This window comes from Sorghum bicolor, chromosome 1 (genome assembly GCF_000003195.3).
Source record: "Sorghum bicolor cultivar BTx623 chromosome 1, Sorghum_bicolor_NCBIv3, whole genome shotgun sequence".
NCBI lineage: Eukaryota > Viridiplantae > Streptophyta > Magnoliopsida > Poales > Poaceae > Sorghum > Sorghum bicolor.
This window is the reverse complement of record NC_012870.2, coordinates 62,600,581-62,616,919: the sequence shown is the minus strand read 5'-3', so window position 1 is coordinate 62,616,919 and position 16,339 is coordinate 62,600,581. Positions and strand designations below refer to the sequence as shown.

Sequence of the window (16,339 nt, the reverse complement as noted above, 5' to 3'; positions counted from 1 at the left end):
GGCTCGATGGACTAGTTGCAAGTGTGAAGGACAAGTTAGAGGCTTTGAAGCGAGGGACCGCATGTGATGGTGAAGCTTGAGCAAGACTTGGCACCGATGGACTAACGCAACAATGAAGAGCAAGTGAGGTCAAGATTGATGAACCAATACGGTCATGTGATGATATGATCAATGATATGAAGTGGATCATATCATTTGGTGAATAGTTGATGCATGTGTTGCATGAACATTGGAGGAGACAGAATAGAATGCGCAAGGCAAAGGTATAACTTCGGGCATTTCTATTTCACCGGTCATAGGTGTGTAGAGAAGTTTATGACTAGATTTTGGAAGTGCTCATTTTCCATTGCACTGGAGAAAATTTTCACAGAAGTTGCGAGAGTATTTCTTGTTGAAAAACACTCATCGGATGCTAAGGTCGGCAGCGTTTATAACATCTCTCATGGTATGAATCCTAAAACCTGCCATGTCATCATACGCATCGCAAAGCATGCATGTTTAGCACACTAAGATGCATCAACTAAAACAAGTTTATTATTTTAGTTGGTTTGTGCTTAAGGACCTTATCATAGATGGATGATGAGCCAACATGGCTATGTTGTGTACTTCTTAGTCGATCTTAGATAGCGATGGTGATGGCTACAATTATCACTACCGATGGCTCACTGTCGAGTCCAAAATTGGACTACCATTTCGATGCAGTTATAAAGGGTGCAAGTGTAGTAGTGAAAGTTTGGAGCTAACAGTTATGATGTTCCTCATGAGGTGACCTATGATGTTTTTCAAGGCTATGAAAGTTTCATGGATTTCTTGGAGTGGAAATTCCACACATCGGTGTGGAACTTTCATAGTCCATATGTCATAACGGCTAGTTTTAGAGCTCTACTAGCTTACTTTTAGGGGTGGGTATATACCCATCCCATGGCCCTAGGTGAAGCTGTTGATGTGTTAGTGGATGAGAGAGCCTCCCTAAAACTTGTGAGACAATCCCGAACCCTCTCTTTATGATACTGAGCATTAATTGATAAATCAAAGTGCTACTTGAGTGATTCCAAGTTAGAGAGCAAAATAGAGCTAGCCAAACCTTGAGCACTTGTCTAGCCTTATCGATATTTTGTGAAAAAGTTGTTACTCTTGGAGGGAAGCCCTCCTAGATGTCTAGATATCATCTAACATGCTCTAATGCTTGTGGTAGCCACATAAAAGGTAGTGAGAGCAGTGATCTTGCCCCCAAGGGAAAAGATCACCTAATGGAGATGAGGATAGTGGTTGAGAGGGACTCAACACAGGCATGAGATTTGTTTGTTTCTCATCACCACCTCAATGAAATACGTAGTGTTGAAATGGGAACCCAAACTTCAGTGAAACAAATCTCTTCTCTGTGCTTTGAATTCCAACATTTGCTCTCCACTCGATCTCCTTGGTTGTGTACATCCACAAACACATTTACAAATTTGGTTTGAGCTTGAACTCAATAAGGTGTATTGATCTTCATTTTATATTGTGTTGTGTGGAAGTTGTGCAAAGTGGAAGTTCTGCACTCTGCTCGTTCGCTGCAAGTTTTGTTTGTTATTAAAAACCCCTCTTAGAAACATGAAGGTCCTTTCACGCACCACTACTACAAGTATGAGGAAAAAGTGTAGCGCGAGGTGTGTGTGTGTGTGTGTTTGTGTGTGTGTGTGTGTGTTTAAGTGTGTGTGTTTGTGTGTGTGTGTGTGTGTTTTGTGTGTGTGTATGTTCTAAGAATGGTGCCAACATCTATATTTGTAGTGTCCATGATAAAGGGGTACTTATACTCGAAGATGATATGGTGGAGCTAAGGAGTCAAGCGACCCCTATTAGGTTAACCAACCTAAGGATTAACCACCATTGCATCCAACACTTCATAGAGCTTCCCAACATTAGTTGATAGGTATCTAACACATAGTTCACATTTGTTTATGCTTTCTTATAAGCAATGGTGGGCCATTCAATCCCTGGATCGCTTCATGGTTACCCTCACACACAATCATGTTACACTGGATTATCATGAAGTGGACTATGTTTGGGCATCTTGCTAGGTTAGGTGACCTAAGGTGAGGTCACTTAACCTCCCCTTATGGCCTCTCTAACAAACCTAACTTTCCTTGGGAGCTCTAGACAAAATTTGAGGATCATTAGGCTTGCCCATAGGTCGCCCGATCCTTCCCTCAAAGCTTGAGCCCAGCCTGTGTTGCGATCATTCAGAAAGCATAACTTTGGAGTTTGAACCAAGAATTGGGTAAACCAAAAGTCCATTTCATTCATCACAGTGACCTCTTTGACATGATGGAGTAAAATGTGATTTGATCAAGTATTTGACCATGTCTAAAGTCACATTTCTTCCTTGTGTGGAAGCATGTCCAAATGCCTAGATAAACTATTGTTTCAGTACTCAAATCCTTTGGCTTAAGGGGTATCTACCATTCATGGTATTTGTACTATAAATAATCTATGTTCCCTTCAAAACATGTTTTGACACAACTTGTAGAACTCATTAAATTTGGACCCTATAATTAAGATGTTTCTTAAGTGAGACATGGATGTTTTAAACTTTATATTGTTCTAATGGTCAAATTAGTGGAGTTAAGACTACCAACACACATGTGGAATATATGGGGTGTGTGACTCTAGGGATAACCAAATTAATTAGGTTATTAAGCTAAGTTTGCCAATAAGTTAATATTTTAGTTTACCTTAGTTAATCAAAGGGTATTTGTGTCAAGGATGAGAGGCTTGTAGTGCAAAACGAGTGTGAGATCTACGTTGTTGATCTTGTGTTGATTGTCTCTCTGTGCCGTTTCTGCTGCCTGTGAATGGAAGAGAGGACCTGCAAGGCATCTTTCGGCAAGCATGGGTCATCCTTGAAACAACGGTCCTCATGTGTGCCTGCATGCATCATTGTTTAGCAGCCGCGCCGCATGCTTTCTTCTATGGGAAATCGGATCCGTTTCTACCCCACCGTCGGCTAGCTGGCTCTGCATCCATCCAATGCACTCTATGTATGCTAGGCCCTCACACCATCCGCCAGACCATCTTGCTCCCTCTACTCCCTCTATATACAATTGAAGGAGGCATCACCTCTCACAACATCTCTATTTCTCTCCCTCCTTCCCCAAGCCGGCGGAATAGCCTGTTCGTCGAGTGTACACAATAGGATCCTCCGTCTCCCTAGTGTTCTGTGCTTCCACAACAAGTCGATTCATCGATCACCCTGATTTATGAGATTGTGATGGGACTCTTGCTTGATTTATTTGCTTGGATCGATTTTGTGGGTTTGATTCATGTATTTGTGCAATATTTTCTATAGCTTATAGAATGGAAGGAACCAAGGACATGACCTCCAACACCAGCAAAAACACTACAACAGCATCGGCTCACAGCAACAGCACTGCAGCAACATCGGCTTCTGATAGCCACCAACAGGTACCTTCCATATACGGATTGATCCATGCTTGTTAACCTTTGTTGTGCGCTTCTTCGGTAGTTGATATAAATAAATTTGTTTCTTTCTCTTGATACGGTTGCAAGTAGTAGTAGGAGTGCATATGTGTATTATTGGTATGTATGCAAGTACTTGATCTAAAATTCAAGCGTATTATCCATGAATTGCCTTCTAAGTTAAGGGAGCATTTGGATGGCTGTCGTAGTTTGCCACACCTTGGACATGTGTTGGTTTGCTGTTGCAGTTGTGGCATGTTGCGGCCTGACCACCAACCTCTAGTTCATTACGAACGGCAAGATGTGTTGCAACTTCGGTGGTTGCTTTATGTGCTAATGACCAAGCTTGTATGAACATTTTGCTTTTCCACCAAGTTGACTGCATGCCTGAATCTATTCATAGTTACTGTAGCTTTCATAGACCCACATATTAAAACCCCATGGTCTTTGGTACTCTTTGTTTTAGCATTCAAATCATTGGTTATAGCTAGGATTATAATGTGTGGAATATTACTACTAGTCTTGGACCTCGAAACAAATTTCTCAATGATCATTTGTCCAATATGGTTAGGCATTTCAATAATCTAAAGGTCCTTTGTTTTTTTACATCAAACTATTAAAACATTTAGAGAGATTTTATTGATATAATCTACCTTGCACTCTTCACTAAATTTGCTTCTACTCCACACATATGAATGGTTTTAGGATCCTTGTCCTCTATTTTCCCATGAAGTAGTTAAACTTTGAAATTATGAAGCTCTTCGCGACACACCACATATTATTGCCATAACGAGTACCATTGTAATTTTCCTTCATGTTCTTCCACAAGTGCCTCATACATTATCTATGTTCTGCTCTAGGATACACATCTTCAACCACCAATCATATTCCCTTTTCCTACATATGTGCTAATGACCAAGCTTGTATGAACATTTGCTTTTTCACCAAGTTGACTACATGCCTAAATCTATTCATAGTTACTGTAGCTTTCATAGACCCACATATTAAAACCCCATGGTCTTTGGTATTCTTTGTTTTAGCATTCAAATCATTGGTTATAGCTAGGATTATAATGCATGGCATATTACTACCAGTCTTAGACCTCGAAACAAATTTCTCAATGATCATTTATCCAATATGGTCAGGCATTTCAATAATCTAAAGATCCTTTGTTTTTACATCAAACTATTAAAACATTTAGAGAGGTTTTATTGATATAATCTACCTTGCACTCTTCACTAAATTTTCTTATACTCCACACATATGAATGGTTTTAGGATCCTTGTCCTCTATTTTCCCATGAAGTAGTTAAACTTTGAAATTATGAAGCTCTTCGCAACACACCACATTTTATTGCCATAAAGAGTAGCATTGTAATTTTCCTTCATGTTCTTCCACAAGTGCCTCATACATTCTCTATGTTCTACTCTAGGATACACATCTTCAACTGCCAATCCTATTCCCTTTCCTACATCTGTGCTAATGACCAAGCTTGTATGAACATTTTGCTCTATGTCAAAAAATATTAGAAACTTGGAACTTAGAAAATATAGTTAGAAATAGGGAATGTATATACCTAGAGGTGTACCAATAGTAGTATTCACATTATTGATTGAATAAGTCCACTTTTCTTAGACTCGATCTCAATCACTCCATATGCCAGTGGGAACAACCAATTATGACCATCCACTGCAATAGTTGATGCCAACTAACATCTCGATCTCCTTGTCAAGTGTGTTGCATCCATGGCAATGTAAGCAAAAAGCCATTTATGCATGGTTTAAGAGCAACAAAGAACCTCATAAAACACACATCACCATTCTGCTCTTTAGTCTCTAGCTCCACAACACTACCAGATACTGGTCTCAAAAGCTCAACTTGATCAGTACCCAACAAATCATAACTATCATCTCATTTCCCATATATCATGTTTAGTGCTCTCAACTTCCCTCTAGCATCTCTGTCATATGGAACATCCATTGAGTATTTATTCTTAAATTTGTCCCTCAACTCTTAGCCAGTCCCACTTTAGAGTCATCCCTCAATAAGTCAACCACTCTGTTAGCCACCCATTTATTAGAGGTCGTTGTCTGACCACACTTATTTAATGAACCAAAATATGCTTATTTATCTTAACCTACATCATGAAAATGTACAAATTAAAATGAACCATCAATGTGGATGAATACAATAGGTCCACTTCCAAAAAGAGAAACTGAATAGTTGTCATCTACCATGAATCCAATGTATTTCTTGCTTGTATATGCAAAAATGGTTCACTTGCAACCTTGTTCAACTCTCTTGCATTTGGACCTAAATCTTTTCTTGTCTTTTTTTTGCAACATGGGAAGCATGATCATGCAAGATAGCATGATGTGTGGCTGCTAACTGCACTGATTCACATCTAGAAACACCACATTTACATCAGTACATGGAGTCGCAAAAGCCCTAAAGCTGAATCGGTGGTGCTTCAGTGCAACCGGTGTGCCCTCTTGGTGCTATCTCGTGCCCTCCTAGTGCTACCAAGGTGGCTGGGGGTAGGAGGTCACTGAGGTCTAAAGCATAGCCTCTAACCACGTTGTTCCTAGGAAGGTCCCAGATGTCGGCCGACGCCGGGAGCAGCCTCCGCCTGCATGGAGCTCGAGCCACTAGGGTGGCGAGGTAATAGGAGGAGGGAAACATCGCTGGGACCAAGAGCCGACTTCGTTTGTAGTCCCACTGCCCAAGGTCGCCGGCCAAGGAAACCCTAGTGTCCTCCTGTGCGATAAGGGTATACTGCGGTCCAACGAAAGGTGAGAGAGAATGCAACGAGAGGAAATTTTTTGCTGACAATATTGTTGCCATTTATTGTGGGTATTTTTTCTTTTTTCTATTTAATCCACCCAGGCTCAACGGTGTTACAAAATACGGATAAACAGTTAAACCATTTCAAACAGTACGAGGGCAAAATTATAAAAAGTAAGAATAAAGTCACCATTAAAGTCTGAGTATGGATGGAAACATCAAATTTCGAAAACTATATATTAAATAAGTCAAAAATAATTTGAGATTCAAATATTTGCCCTGAGATTTATCTTATACTCTTATAAAGCAAAACTCCACTATCTATTTCTCTTAATATATAAGTTATTCAACTAGGGAATCCATTATCACGCTCTATTACCTATTTCTCTTAATATGCAAGCTATCCACCCAGGCAATCCACTATCATACACAATTAAAATCAACTAGCTCATATAATTGTAATGTTCACGTTAGTAAGTCAGCTATTTCTCTGAACATATAAGGCCGTGTTTAGTTTCCGAAAAAAAAAAAATCGCGACACTGTAGCACTTTCGTTTGTATGTGGTAATTATTGTCCAATCATGGACTGACTAGACTCAAAATATTCGTCTCGTAAATTCTGACCAAACTGTGCAATTAGTATTTATTTTCGTCTATATTTAATACTTCATGCATGCATCTAAAAATTCGATGTGACGAGGAATCTTGAAAATTTTTGAGTTTTGGGGTGGAAGTAAACAAGACCAAGCTATCCAAACTATGCAATGCATATTCTAAGTTTCTAACTTATTTATGTTTCTTCTTTGTAACCGTGGTAACACGCAAGGAATTTTTCTAGTTAGGTCTTGTTTAATTTCACCCAATATCAAAAATTTTTTCAGATTTCTCATCACACCAAATTTTATGGCACATGCATAAAATATTAAATATAGATAAAAAAAATAACTAATTGTATAATTTGTATGTAATTTGTGAGACAAATCTTTTGAGCCTAATTAGTCCATACTTGGACAATGATTATAAAATACAAAAAAATACTACAGTACCTTAAAAACTTTTTATCCAGGAACTAAACAAATTTCTTATTATTATTGACAAGTTCGGTAACGGAGTTGCTGGGCTCGCCTGTGCAGCCTATGGTCCTTGTGGGTGTGGCGACTGACAGGTGGGGCGTGCTCCCCTACCTCACAAGTAACAGCTCAAAAGCAGCAAGGCGACTGACAGGTGGGCCGTCGCAGCCACGCTCGCGTACCCTCCTCCTACTGCCTTGTTGTGAGGAGGAGTACAGCTGGAGGGGCGTGTTGGTTGGGGTTGGGGCGCGTGTGCGTTTCCATTTCATTTCACCGTTCGAGGAAAAGGCAGAATCCTCCGGCCTTTCCAACTCCTCCAAGAGGGAGTTGCTGTTGCTGCTGCCGTTGCCATTCCTGACTGTCATCCTGTGGGGGTGGGCGGGCTTGGGGGAAGAGAGAGAGAGAGAAGGGGAGGCGTCTTCCGGTTGGGCAGGGCAGGGGCTCCCTCGGCTCTCGATTCTTTCCAAGATTGAGGAGTTCAATCATCGCCGCCATCATCACCGAGCAAGCAGCATGGGTATGTATGTCAAAGCCCTTGCTTCCTTTCTTGGTGTCGCTCGGCTCAGGTCGGCCTGCTCCCGTGCGGCGGGGAGTGCTTTCCTTCTATGGCGGACTCTTTCCCTTCTTTGCCGTCTTGATTCTGTTTCCCTGTGGGAAAATCGTTCCAGTTTCAGTTTTCCTTTATTTGTACCTCTTTGATGAATTGAAGGATTCCATCGGATTCTTCCGGTCTCTGTTTCATCGTGTTCTTGGAAAACATCGGCAAGCTCTTTTTTTTTTTTCCTTTCTGATGAGTTGATAAATTCAGTTGTTTGATTTTCGTCGGGAACTAAAAAAAAGCCCATTTAGCTGTTCTCGCTCCAATAGCCGCAATCAGCGTGTGGGCGCGGCCATACTTTTTTTTTTCTCTTGCATTTCTGGTTTGCAGCTGCGGTTTGATTCAATCTTGACTGTGCGTTTTTTTTTTCCAATTCATGAAGCAGCATTAGCAGATGGAGATGCGGCTTATTCTTCTTTGGATAGTGACGATGAGTACGAGAAATTTATTCAAAAGATGAACCCTCCAAGGTAGTACTAACCCAATTCTTCAACAATGTCCTTGTTTCAGAAAAGCAGTTCCTTCCTTAACCTCTGTCAGTCTTATGAGTGTGCATAGTTTTTTTCATGGTTATATACTAACATGTTGATTCATATTCTTTTCTGAGTTCAGGGTCACTATTGACAACACCTCATGTCCAAATGCTACAGTTATTCATGTGAGTCCCTCAAAAATAAAGTGCTTCTCATTGGTTATTGGTATGTTTTTCCTGTTTGTGGCTGAAGCTGACATACTAGTTTTTATTTGAACGATATAGGTGGACAGCGCCAACAAGTATGGGGTACTGTTGGAGGTAGTGCAGGTCCTCACTGACCTCAAACTCATAGTCAAGAAAGCATACATATCCTCAGACGGAGGATGGTTCATGGATGGTAGGACAAAATCAAAAATTGGTCTCTTTTGATTCCTTTCGACAAAATGGTGTAACCATTTCTAAGCTGTTTGGTTTTTGCTGTCAGTCTTCAATGTGACGAACCAAGGTGGGCACAAGATAATGGACGAATCTGTGCTAGAAGGTATAAAAGATTGCATTTACAAGGTAGGGAGGAATGCTTGTGATTGTTTATTCATATTCTTGTTCCCGTTCAGTTTGTTGAATCTGTCAGTCTCTTCCTATGCAGTCTATCGGGCCTGATTCTTGCCTTCTTCCCTCGCGGAGGAGAGCCATTGGAGTGGAGCCTTCCTCCGACTACACCTTGATAGAGCTAACTGGGACCGATAGACCCGGTCTTCTCTCTGAAGTGAGCGCTGTGCTCACAAATCTGGAGTGCAATGTGGTGAATGCGGAGCTGTGGACACATAACGAAAGAGCAGCTGCCGTCATGCAGGTCACTGATAGGAAGTCTGGGCTGGCAATTTCGGATGCAGAAAGGCTTGGCAGAATCAAAGAGCGGCTTTGCAATGTGTTCAAAGGGAGGAGTCGAGACGCCAAGACAACGGTCGCAATGGGCATAACCCACACAGAGCGGAGGCTGCACCAAATGATGCTTGAGGATCGAGATTACGACAGGCATGATAAGGATAGGGCAAGTGGCAGCCCCACTTCAATGGTTTCAGTCGTTAACTGGCTTCAGAAAGACTATTCTGTGGTGACAATTCGTTGCAAGGATCGGCCAAAGCTTCTATTCGATACGGTTTGCACCCTAACAGATATGCAATATGTGGTTTTCCATGGGAGCGTGGATACTGAGGGCCCCGATGCTTACCAGGTATCTCACCACGACATTTCAGCTTCAAATTCCTATTGCTGGACATAGACATGCAACCTTTTGTTTCCTACTTTAACACCATGGTTCCACAGGACTATTACATTAGGCACATTGATGGTTCACCTGTCAATTCAGAAGCCGAGAGAAAGAGAATCATCCATTGTCTTGAAGCAGCTATAGAACGGAGAGTATCTGAGGTAATTCTGCAATAGTTGGCAGCACCTATGTGATTATTTTGCTTTTGCTTTTCGCTGTTTGTTTTGCTTTTCTGCGGTCGCAGATGATACTTCTGCATTCATAGTTGCTGAGATAGGGACTTGAATGGTGTGATCCATTGCTGTAGGAGGTAAATTGTTGTTCGAGGGTTGGCATTTTGCATTGCCTGACACACTTTAATGATGAATCAATATCAATGCTTTGGGTCCTTTTCCTCTTGTCTCTTGATGAGGCGCGTGCTGTGTTTTCCTTCAATGTTCACAATTAACTCATCCCTGCTTACAGTTATTTTCCTACTGTTGAGTTTTAATGTAAGTACACAATAATGAATTGAAGTTAGGTGTCGGATCACGTGATGAACTACAAACTAGAATTTTTTGCAGCAGTGCTTTTTAGTACAAAATTCATCACCAACTGTATATCCCTTGCAGGGCCTGAAGTTAGAGCTGTCAACAGGCGACAGAGTGGGTCTGTTATCGGACGTAACACGCATCTTCCGCGAGAACGGATTGACAGTCACAAGAGCAGAAGTTTCAACTAAGGGCGACAAGGCTATCAATACTTTCTATGTCCGTGACGCGGCAGGGAGCTCGGTGGAGCTGAAGACACTCGAGGCCATACGCCAGGAGATAGGCCAGACCGTGCTTCAAGTGAAAGGGCACCCTGATCAGCCAAAGTCGCTAACGCAGGAGTCGCCCACTAGGTTCCTCTTCAGCAGCCTCTTTAGACCAAGATCACTCTGCAACCTTGGGTTGATTGGGTCCTGAGTTTCAGCCAGCGCATGTCCACTACTACTCTGCAAGCAGCGTGGTGGCAAAGAAAACTGGCCATAGTGGTGACACCGTGGCAGCCACAGCATGTTCATGATGCACGCAAGATGCTGGTGCCCCCAAGTTCCACAATGCAATTAGGAGTATTCATGCATCAGATGACGACTAGTCATATAAAGCAACCCGACCAACCGGCATGTACACCACCAGCAGTTGGTGCATACAGTAGGTTCTTTAGCATCATCCACCATTGTACATACTTCATTCCCCCCATTTCGACATGGTGGTGCCCATTGCAAGCAGTGCCTAGTAAGTATGATTCAAACTGTTGTAAATATTGCCCTTGGCCCTCTGTAGCAGCTGTCTAAATCCTGCCTGCGGGTGTCATTGTTGGATGCTGATACTGCCATCAGAAGGGGAGTTGCCTCTTGGGGATATTCAGAGGGTGGGTGAAAGTGGCATCGATGGCAAGCTGCTTGTCCAAGGAATCGGGCCGACGGCGACGACGATGGCGACCCGGTTGTCATTTGTGCCGGGCGCACATGTCGAAAATGGCCGCCAGCTCTGCCCGGGGCCCTACCGTGGCTGCAAGCTGGTGCTTGGAGCTTTGGATGTGGAGTCCCCTCTCACTCTGCACTTCCTGACGGGATGCAATGCAAAGAGACCAAGGGCCAATGAATGAGCCATGGCCGGCCGGCCTCTGCCTCTCTCGTCTCATAGGCAGGCAGGCAGGCAGGCAGGCAGAGGCGTACGTCTAGGTGTCTCTCTCGTCTTGTCCTTGTGGCGCCAATGCATGCAACAACTCATGTTTGGTCTCGCTCATGTTTCCTCGTTTTCTCTCATGCTGTCTCTTTGCCTACTGCTCAGTCTCACTCATGATATTACCTTGTGATTGGTTTGTTAAAATCTGAATATCTCAGTCTCACAAGACATTGCCTACTGTTTGTGTTTCTTAGAGAGAACGAATTTCGTGATTTTATCCTTATTCATCGTCCACTCATCATCAACTCTTTCACATTCAATTTTTCTAAGACGTGAATGAAGTATACAAAATCTTTGGTTGGAAACAAGTAGTAAGCGTCAGATATTCGCATATATATGGCTCATGGTGTTTCATATTCTTGGACATGTTGCTGCATAACATAACAGCTCTCTACAAAGTATACCGCAGGAATGGGATATATGTTTCTGAATTCTACTTATTAGTATCATCAGAATGTTTGCAAGGCCTGTGAAAGAAGACCTTGTGCCGTACTGCCACCAGAATCTCTCATAAACACATAGAGGCCCTACACACCTGCAGGCAGGGCCGCCGGGGCCATCTATATTACTACGTGTTGTGTTGTTACCTGCAGATATTTCTGGCGCCTGGTAAATACTACCACAGTTCTATAATTTTATCTTGCTTCCCTGTTGTATATATGGTTTTACAATTTACAGTGCAGTACTTTGAGGAGCAGGAGCATAGTTTCACGATCATGTCACATGCATGTCAGTGTTTAATCATTTACAGCGCTTAAACTTAAAGTAAGTACATCTGAAGCAACTAATTGCCACCACCCACAACCACCAGTCGCCTCTGAAAGAGTGAGCTGTGCTCATCTGCACTTCTGCAGCCTTGCAGCAACTTTTCAGTCAGATCTTGCCACTGTCATCACTGGGCTGGGCGATTGGCAGTGCATGAGCTGGAACAGATCTGGTCAGTTGCTACGTACCCTACCACAGGTTGTTGCATTGGAGCTGGAGGTCAGGAGGAGGATGATCTTCAGATCTTTACTCTTCAATATATGATGTGCAGATGCAGATACAGCTGATTCTTCTCAGTTCTCGCCCTTTTTTAGAAGAAGAAAACTCTTCCCTTTCTATGCATGCAATATTTGAGGCCACCCGTTTTCGCTTTTCCGAAATATATACATAATCTGCCATGTATGTATGTTCATTCAGTCTAAAGTTTATATCAACATGCTTCATCATGTCATGTGACGTCTTTTTCTTCTGTGAACTGTGATGCAAGGGAAGAAAAGCTGGTCTTTTCATGTCGTGGGGGGACTAGTCAAGTGAGCAGAGGAGCTTAACCAGAAAGGGATTGGTGGGCATGCATCCATCTTTAGGGACGGCAGCGGCTGCTGAAACCATGTGAAATCCAACCCAACAGGTTGGAGTTGGAGCCTACTCCTATATATCTATCTATCTATCTATCAGGTTCAGGGTTCAGGGGGGCAGCAATGTGTGTGTCTCCCATAACTCCTGTATCACTGCACTATGTTAAGATGATCACAGCTCCACAGTGTCCATCTCTTCTGCCACAATGCAAGCCCACCAATCCCTTTCTGGTAGGACTAGCTAGGCACACATGTGGCACAGTCTTAGGGCTATGCATGCTACTGCTACCCCCAACCCCATATATAGCTGTGTTTCTAGATATGGGGTATTGGAAATTTGGAATCCATATCTTTACTCTTCAGTATACTAAAAAGTATACTGAAAAGTTTGGCAGTGGCACCATTGTGAGTTTGTGACCACCTTTTTCCCGAAAAAATGTTTGTTCCACCCACGGTTAAATGGTTGGATGCTAACAGACTAAAAGGAGCATGATTAGAACGCAAAAGTTTCCTATTAATTGGGCACCAAGTAGTGGCGTCGATAATTGAGCATCCACGTGGAAGTGGAAGAAGCATTTTACGAATCTTTTCTGGCCATGCCTCTAGTTACCAATGGTGGAAGAGGCATTTTATGAACCTGTTTCTAACATTTCCTGGAAATAGGCCCAATCATCAACTATAGAGCTACTACTACGACGCGCGGATGCTTGCTGACATTTACTAGAAAATAGTGATACTTCTCATAGCAGCAGCAGCAAACTCCTCTTGTTTAAAGTTGAGTGGCCTCTATGTTCAGTTTGCTTAGATTTTTGTCTAAACAAATGTACCGAGAAAAAATCATTAGCTCACTATTGGTAATGACTTTGGCAATGACCATTACATGTCACCGTTGCACGCGTCAATTTCATTGGCAGGAGATCACAGTATGTGCAAAAGAAAAGATGCTCCTGGGCACTCCCAGTAGCGAAACTATATTTGTTAAGTTTTTGTCCAGAGGAAAATCAGGACTTGTTGCCTCGTTGGAATCTGTTGTTTACTGGGGAAGTACATTGCCCAAACACCAATTCTGTCCATTTGAAACTACCCCCATCAACATCCAAAAAGAAGTACAGATTGCAGAGCTAGAGTTGTAGATATAGCTAGGCCATGAAGCAGTTCTGTCATCCCTAGCTAGTTGGCAGCATTTCATGGAATAATACCAGTGATCGTCCAAGGATCCGCTATCTCGCTAGGCGACCTAGGTATTGAAACAATGCCACAATGGCGTGTGTTTGTTGTGTATTGCATTGGATATGGACAGGAAACAAATCTGCTGTCAGATATGGATGCTGAATTCCGTGGATGCAACCAACACGAGGCTGCTGGCGTTGTATCTGACTTCATAGTCCACGTGGGGATAAACAAAAAAAAAAAAGGAGGCGGCGGCGGCGGCGGCGGGCAGCGGCTGCTATATCATCTCTGCTGTAACAGGAGAACGACGTCTCAACAAAAAATCCGGATCATCAACTATGAGAAGAATTTTAAGAATATAAGTGCAGTGAGGGTGAATTTTAAGAATTTTAACACTAGAGATGATATTGTGGGAGAAAATAAATAAATTTCACGAATTAAATGGAATGTCTTCTCTTCTCAACAAAACAGCGTAGAAGCACGTACAATAATAACATAAAAATGGTACTCCCTCCGTTGTTTTAGCTAAATACAATACATTATGTCTAGACACATGTTAAAAACAAATGTATCTAGAAAAAAATAAAAAGTTGTAACAGAAGTAGTAGTAAAAAAGCGTATGACGAGATTTACGTAAATAAAGACTAGTGAAGGAGAGATTGTCCCCCCTGGCATTTGAATCCTTGCGAAAGTCGTCGACGACAGTTTTTCTCGCCACCTCTGTTACGTGCATATTTTGCTGTCTCTATGTTCCTACTATATATATGTAGCTCAAACAATGATCAGAGTGACATGTTTGTTGGCAACAACTGTGTAAGCCAGCGTTGAGATGCACTTGTCGACAGCAGCCTTGAAAAATGTGCCAGTAATACCCCACACCTAACTCTAACTGCGATCGTTGCAACTGGTGCTTCGTAACCGATTGGAAGCTAGCTTGTGGCTTGTGGCTACTCATTTGAAGCTTCCTGGTTCTTCTATCCAGTCTCTCTACTATATTATGTCTATATGCATGTTTCCTTTATAGAGAGAGAGGAGAGTGGAAATGCACTTCCTCCGTTCAGTTTATAGGTCGTTTAAATGTCAAAGCCTAAAATTTGGGACAAGAGAGTGTATATGTAGTAATGGTCAACATGATATAAAGTAAGACACAAAATGGTGATTGGTGACTAAGATAACTTTTAGTAGTAAGAGACAGTCAGTGCCAACCTCTTGGACTAACCATTGATTGGGATTTAGATTCCTGATTAAGCTCTTTTCCAGTTGGTAATCTATTGGATAGCCAGGACTCCTGGTTATCCAATAGCTGGCCCTGTTCAAGCAAAGGTAGCAGCAGTTGGGCTTGGGCAAACACCAAGGACAACCTTAATGTTGCATGTAATAGTGTCTTGAGTACAATCAGAGGAGCAGCATATGTAGTTTGAATGTCCATTGCTTTGCATTGGTTCAGTCGTTCCGAATCGGATATAATGGCCTTTTAGTTCTAGCTTCCCAAAAGTTTACACTCTATCCTATCGAATATTTCGACATATACATAAAGTATTAAATATAGATTAAAAAATAACTAATTACACATATTGCGACTACTTTGTAAGATGAATCTTTTAAACCTAATTAGTTCATGATTTAACAATAAATGTTACATTAACACATGTGTTAATGCCATATTAACTAGGCTTAATAAATTTATCTCACGGTTTACTAATAGATTTTGTAATTTATTTTTTATTAGTATCCAAACACCCTACGACACCCCGTGTCATACCCGATATATATGACACCCCAAAACTTTACACCCAGGAACTGGCAAACATGATTTCTATCCATATGTTATTATGTTGAAAATGCTTATGATACAAGAATGGTGATGGCCAGCATAAATACATAATATAATCTCTTGATGACTACTACTCCTTGATCATAATTACGATTCCTAGAGCCCTTTTCCAAACCGTAATCTATTCGACATGTCAGGATTTGTGCTGTGCTGGTTATTAGGGATGCAAGGTTCAATACGAATTGAAGCCTCCTATTAGTCGAAAATATGATAGGCACTACAGGAAACTGGAATTGCCTTGGCTAAACTAATCTGTGACTTTGTTTCATGGTTTTATAGGAATCTAAGTTTGGATCCGAGAAGGCTAGCACTTTGAACAGTATGCTATAATGAAGTCTGGATTCAAAGAAGTGGACAATTCTCAGCCGTAGACCACAAAACCATCTTGCAGTGGACAATTTAGATCTATATAGGTGCTAGGACTTATGTACGTTAGCTATGACTAAGATATTCTTTTCTTTTAGCGTAATGGTTGAAAACTTTTTAATCTAATTGGAGTGTAGTTGTTGGACACTTTAATTTGTAATATGTTTCTACTAAATTAGTTGAATATATTTATGTATTGGATTTTGATTGTATTTATGCTGGATTGACATGTCATCATCAATTTGTGGAGTTTAGTTACCA

At 41.7% G+C, this 16,339-nt stretch overlaps 1 protein-coding gene across 3 annotated transcripts; it reads left to right on the top strand.

The window, feature by feature from the left end:
- On the top strand, nucleotides 7,556-11,545 carry LOC8070048 (ACT domain-containing protein ACR4). Of its 3 annotated transcripts, XR_002449306.1 has the most exons (9): nucleotides 7,556-7,830; nucleotides 8,294-8,381; nucleotides 8,524-8,569; nucleotides 8,669-8,783; nucleotides 8,871-8,950; nucleotides 9,033-9,620; nucleotides 9,713-9,817; nucleotides 10,268-10,915; nucleotides 11,020-11,545. XR_002449306.1 is itself a non-coding variant. In XM_002467649.2 (8 exons), exons 1-8 carry the CDS (start codon nucleotides 7,827-7,829, stop codon nucleotides 10,601-10,603), a joined length of 1,359 nt encoding a protein of 452 aa, XP_002467694.2. In that variant the 5' UTR covers nucleotides 7,556-7,826; the 3' UTR covers nucleotides 10,604-11,545. The 3 variants fall into 3 exon arrangements, 2 of the variants coding, with proteins under 2 accessions (XP_002467694.2, XP_021307211.1); XM_002467649.2 differs by having other exon boundaries at nucleotides 8,297-8,381; nucleotides 10,268-11,545; XM_021451536.1 differs by having other exon boundaries at nucleotides 10,268-11,545.

Bases quoted from the DNA above. Each gene is read 5' to 3' on its own strand.
- LOC8070048 (XM_021451536.1), top strand. The intron at 8,951-9,032 runs GTAGGGAGGAAT...CTTCCTATGCAG, and splicing joins TAAAAGATTGCATTTACAAG to TCTATCGGGCCTGATTCTTG. The intron at 9,621-9,712 runs GTATCTCACCAC...ATGGTTCCACAG, and splicing joins AGGGCCCCGATGCTTACCAG to GACTATTACATTAGGCACAT.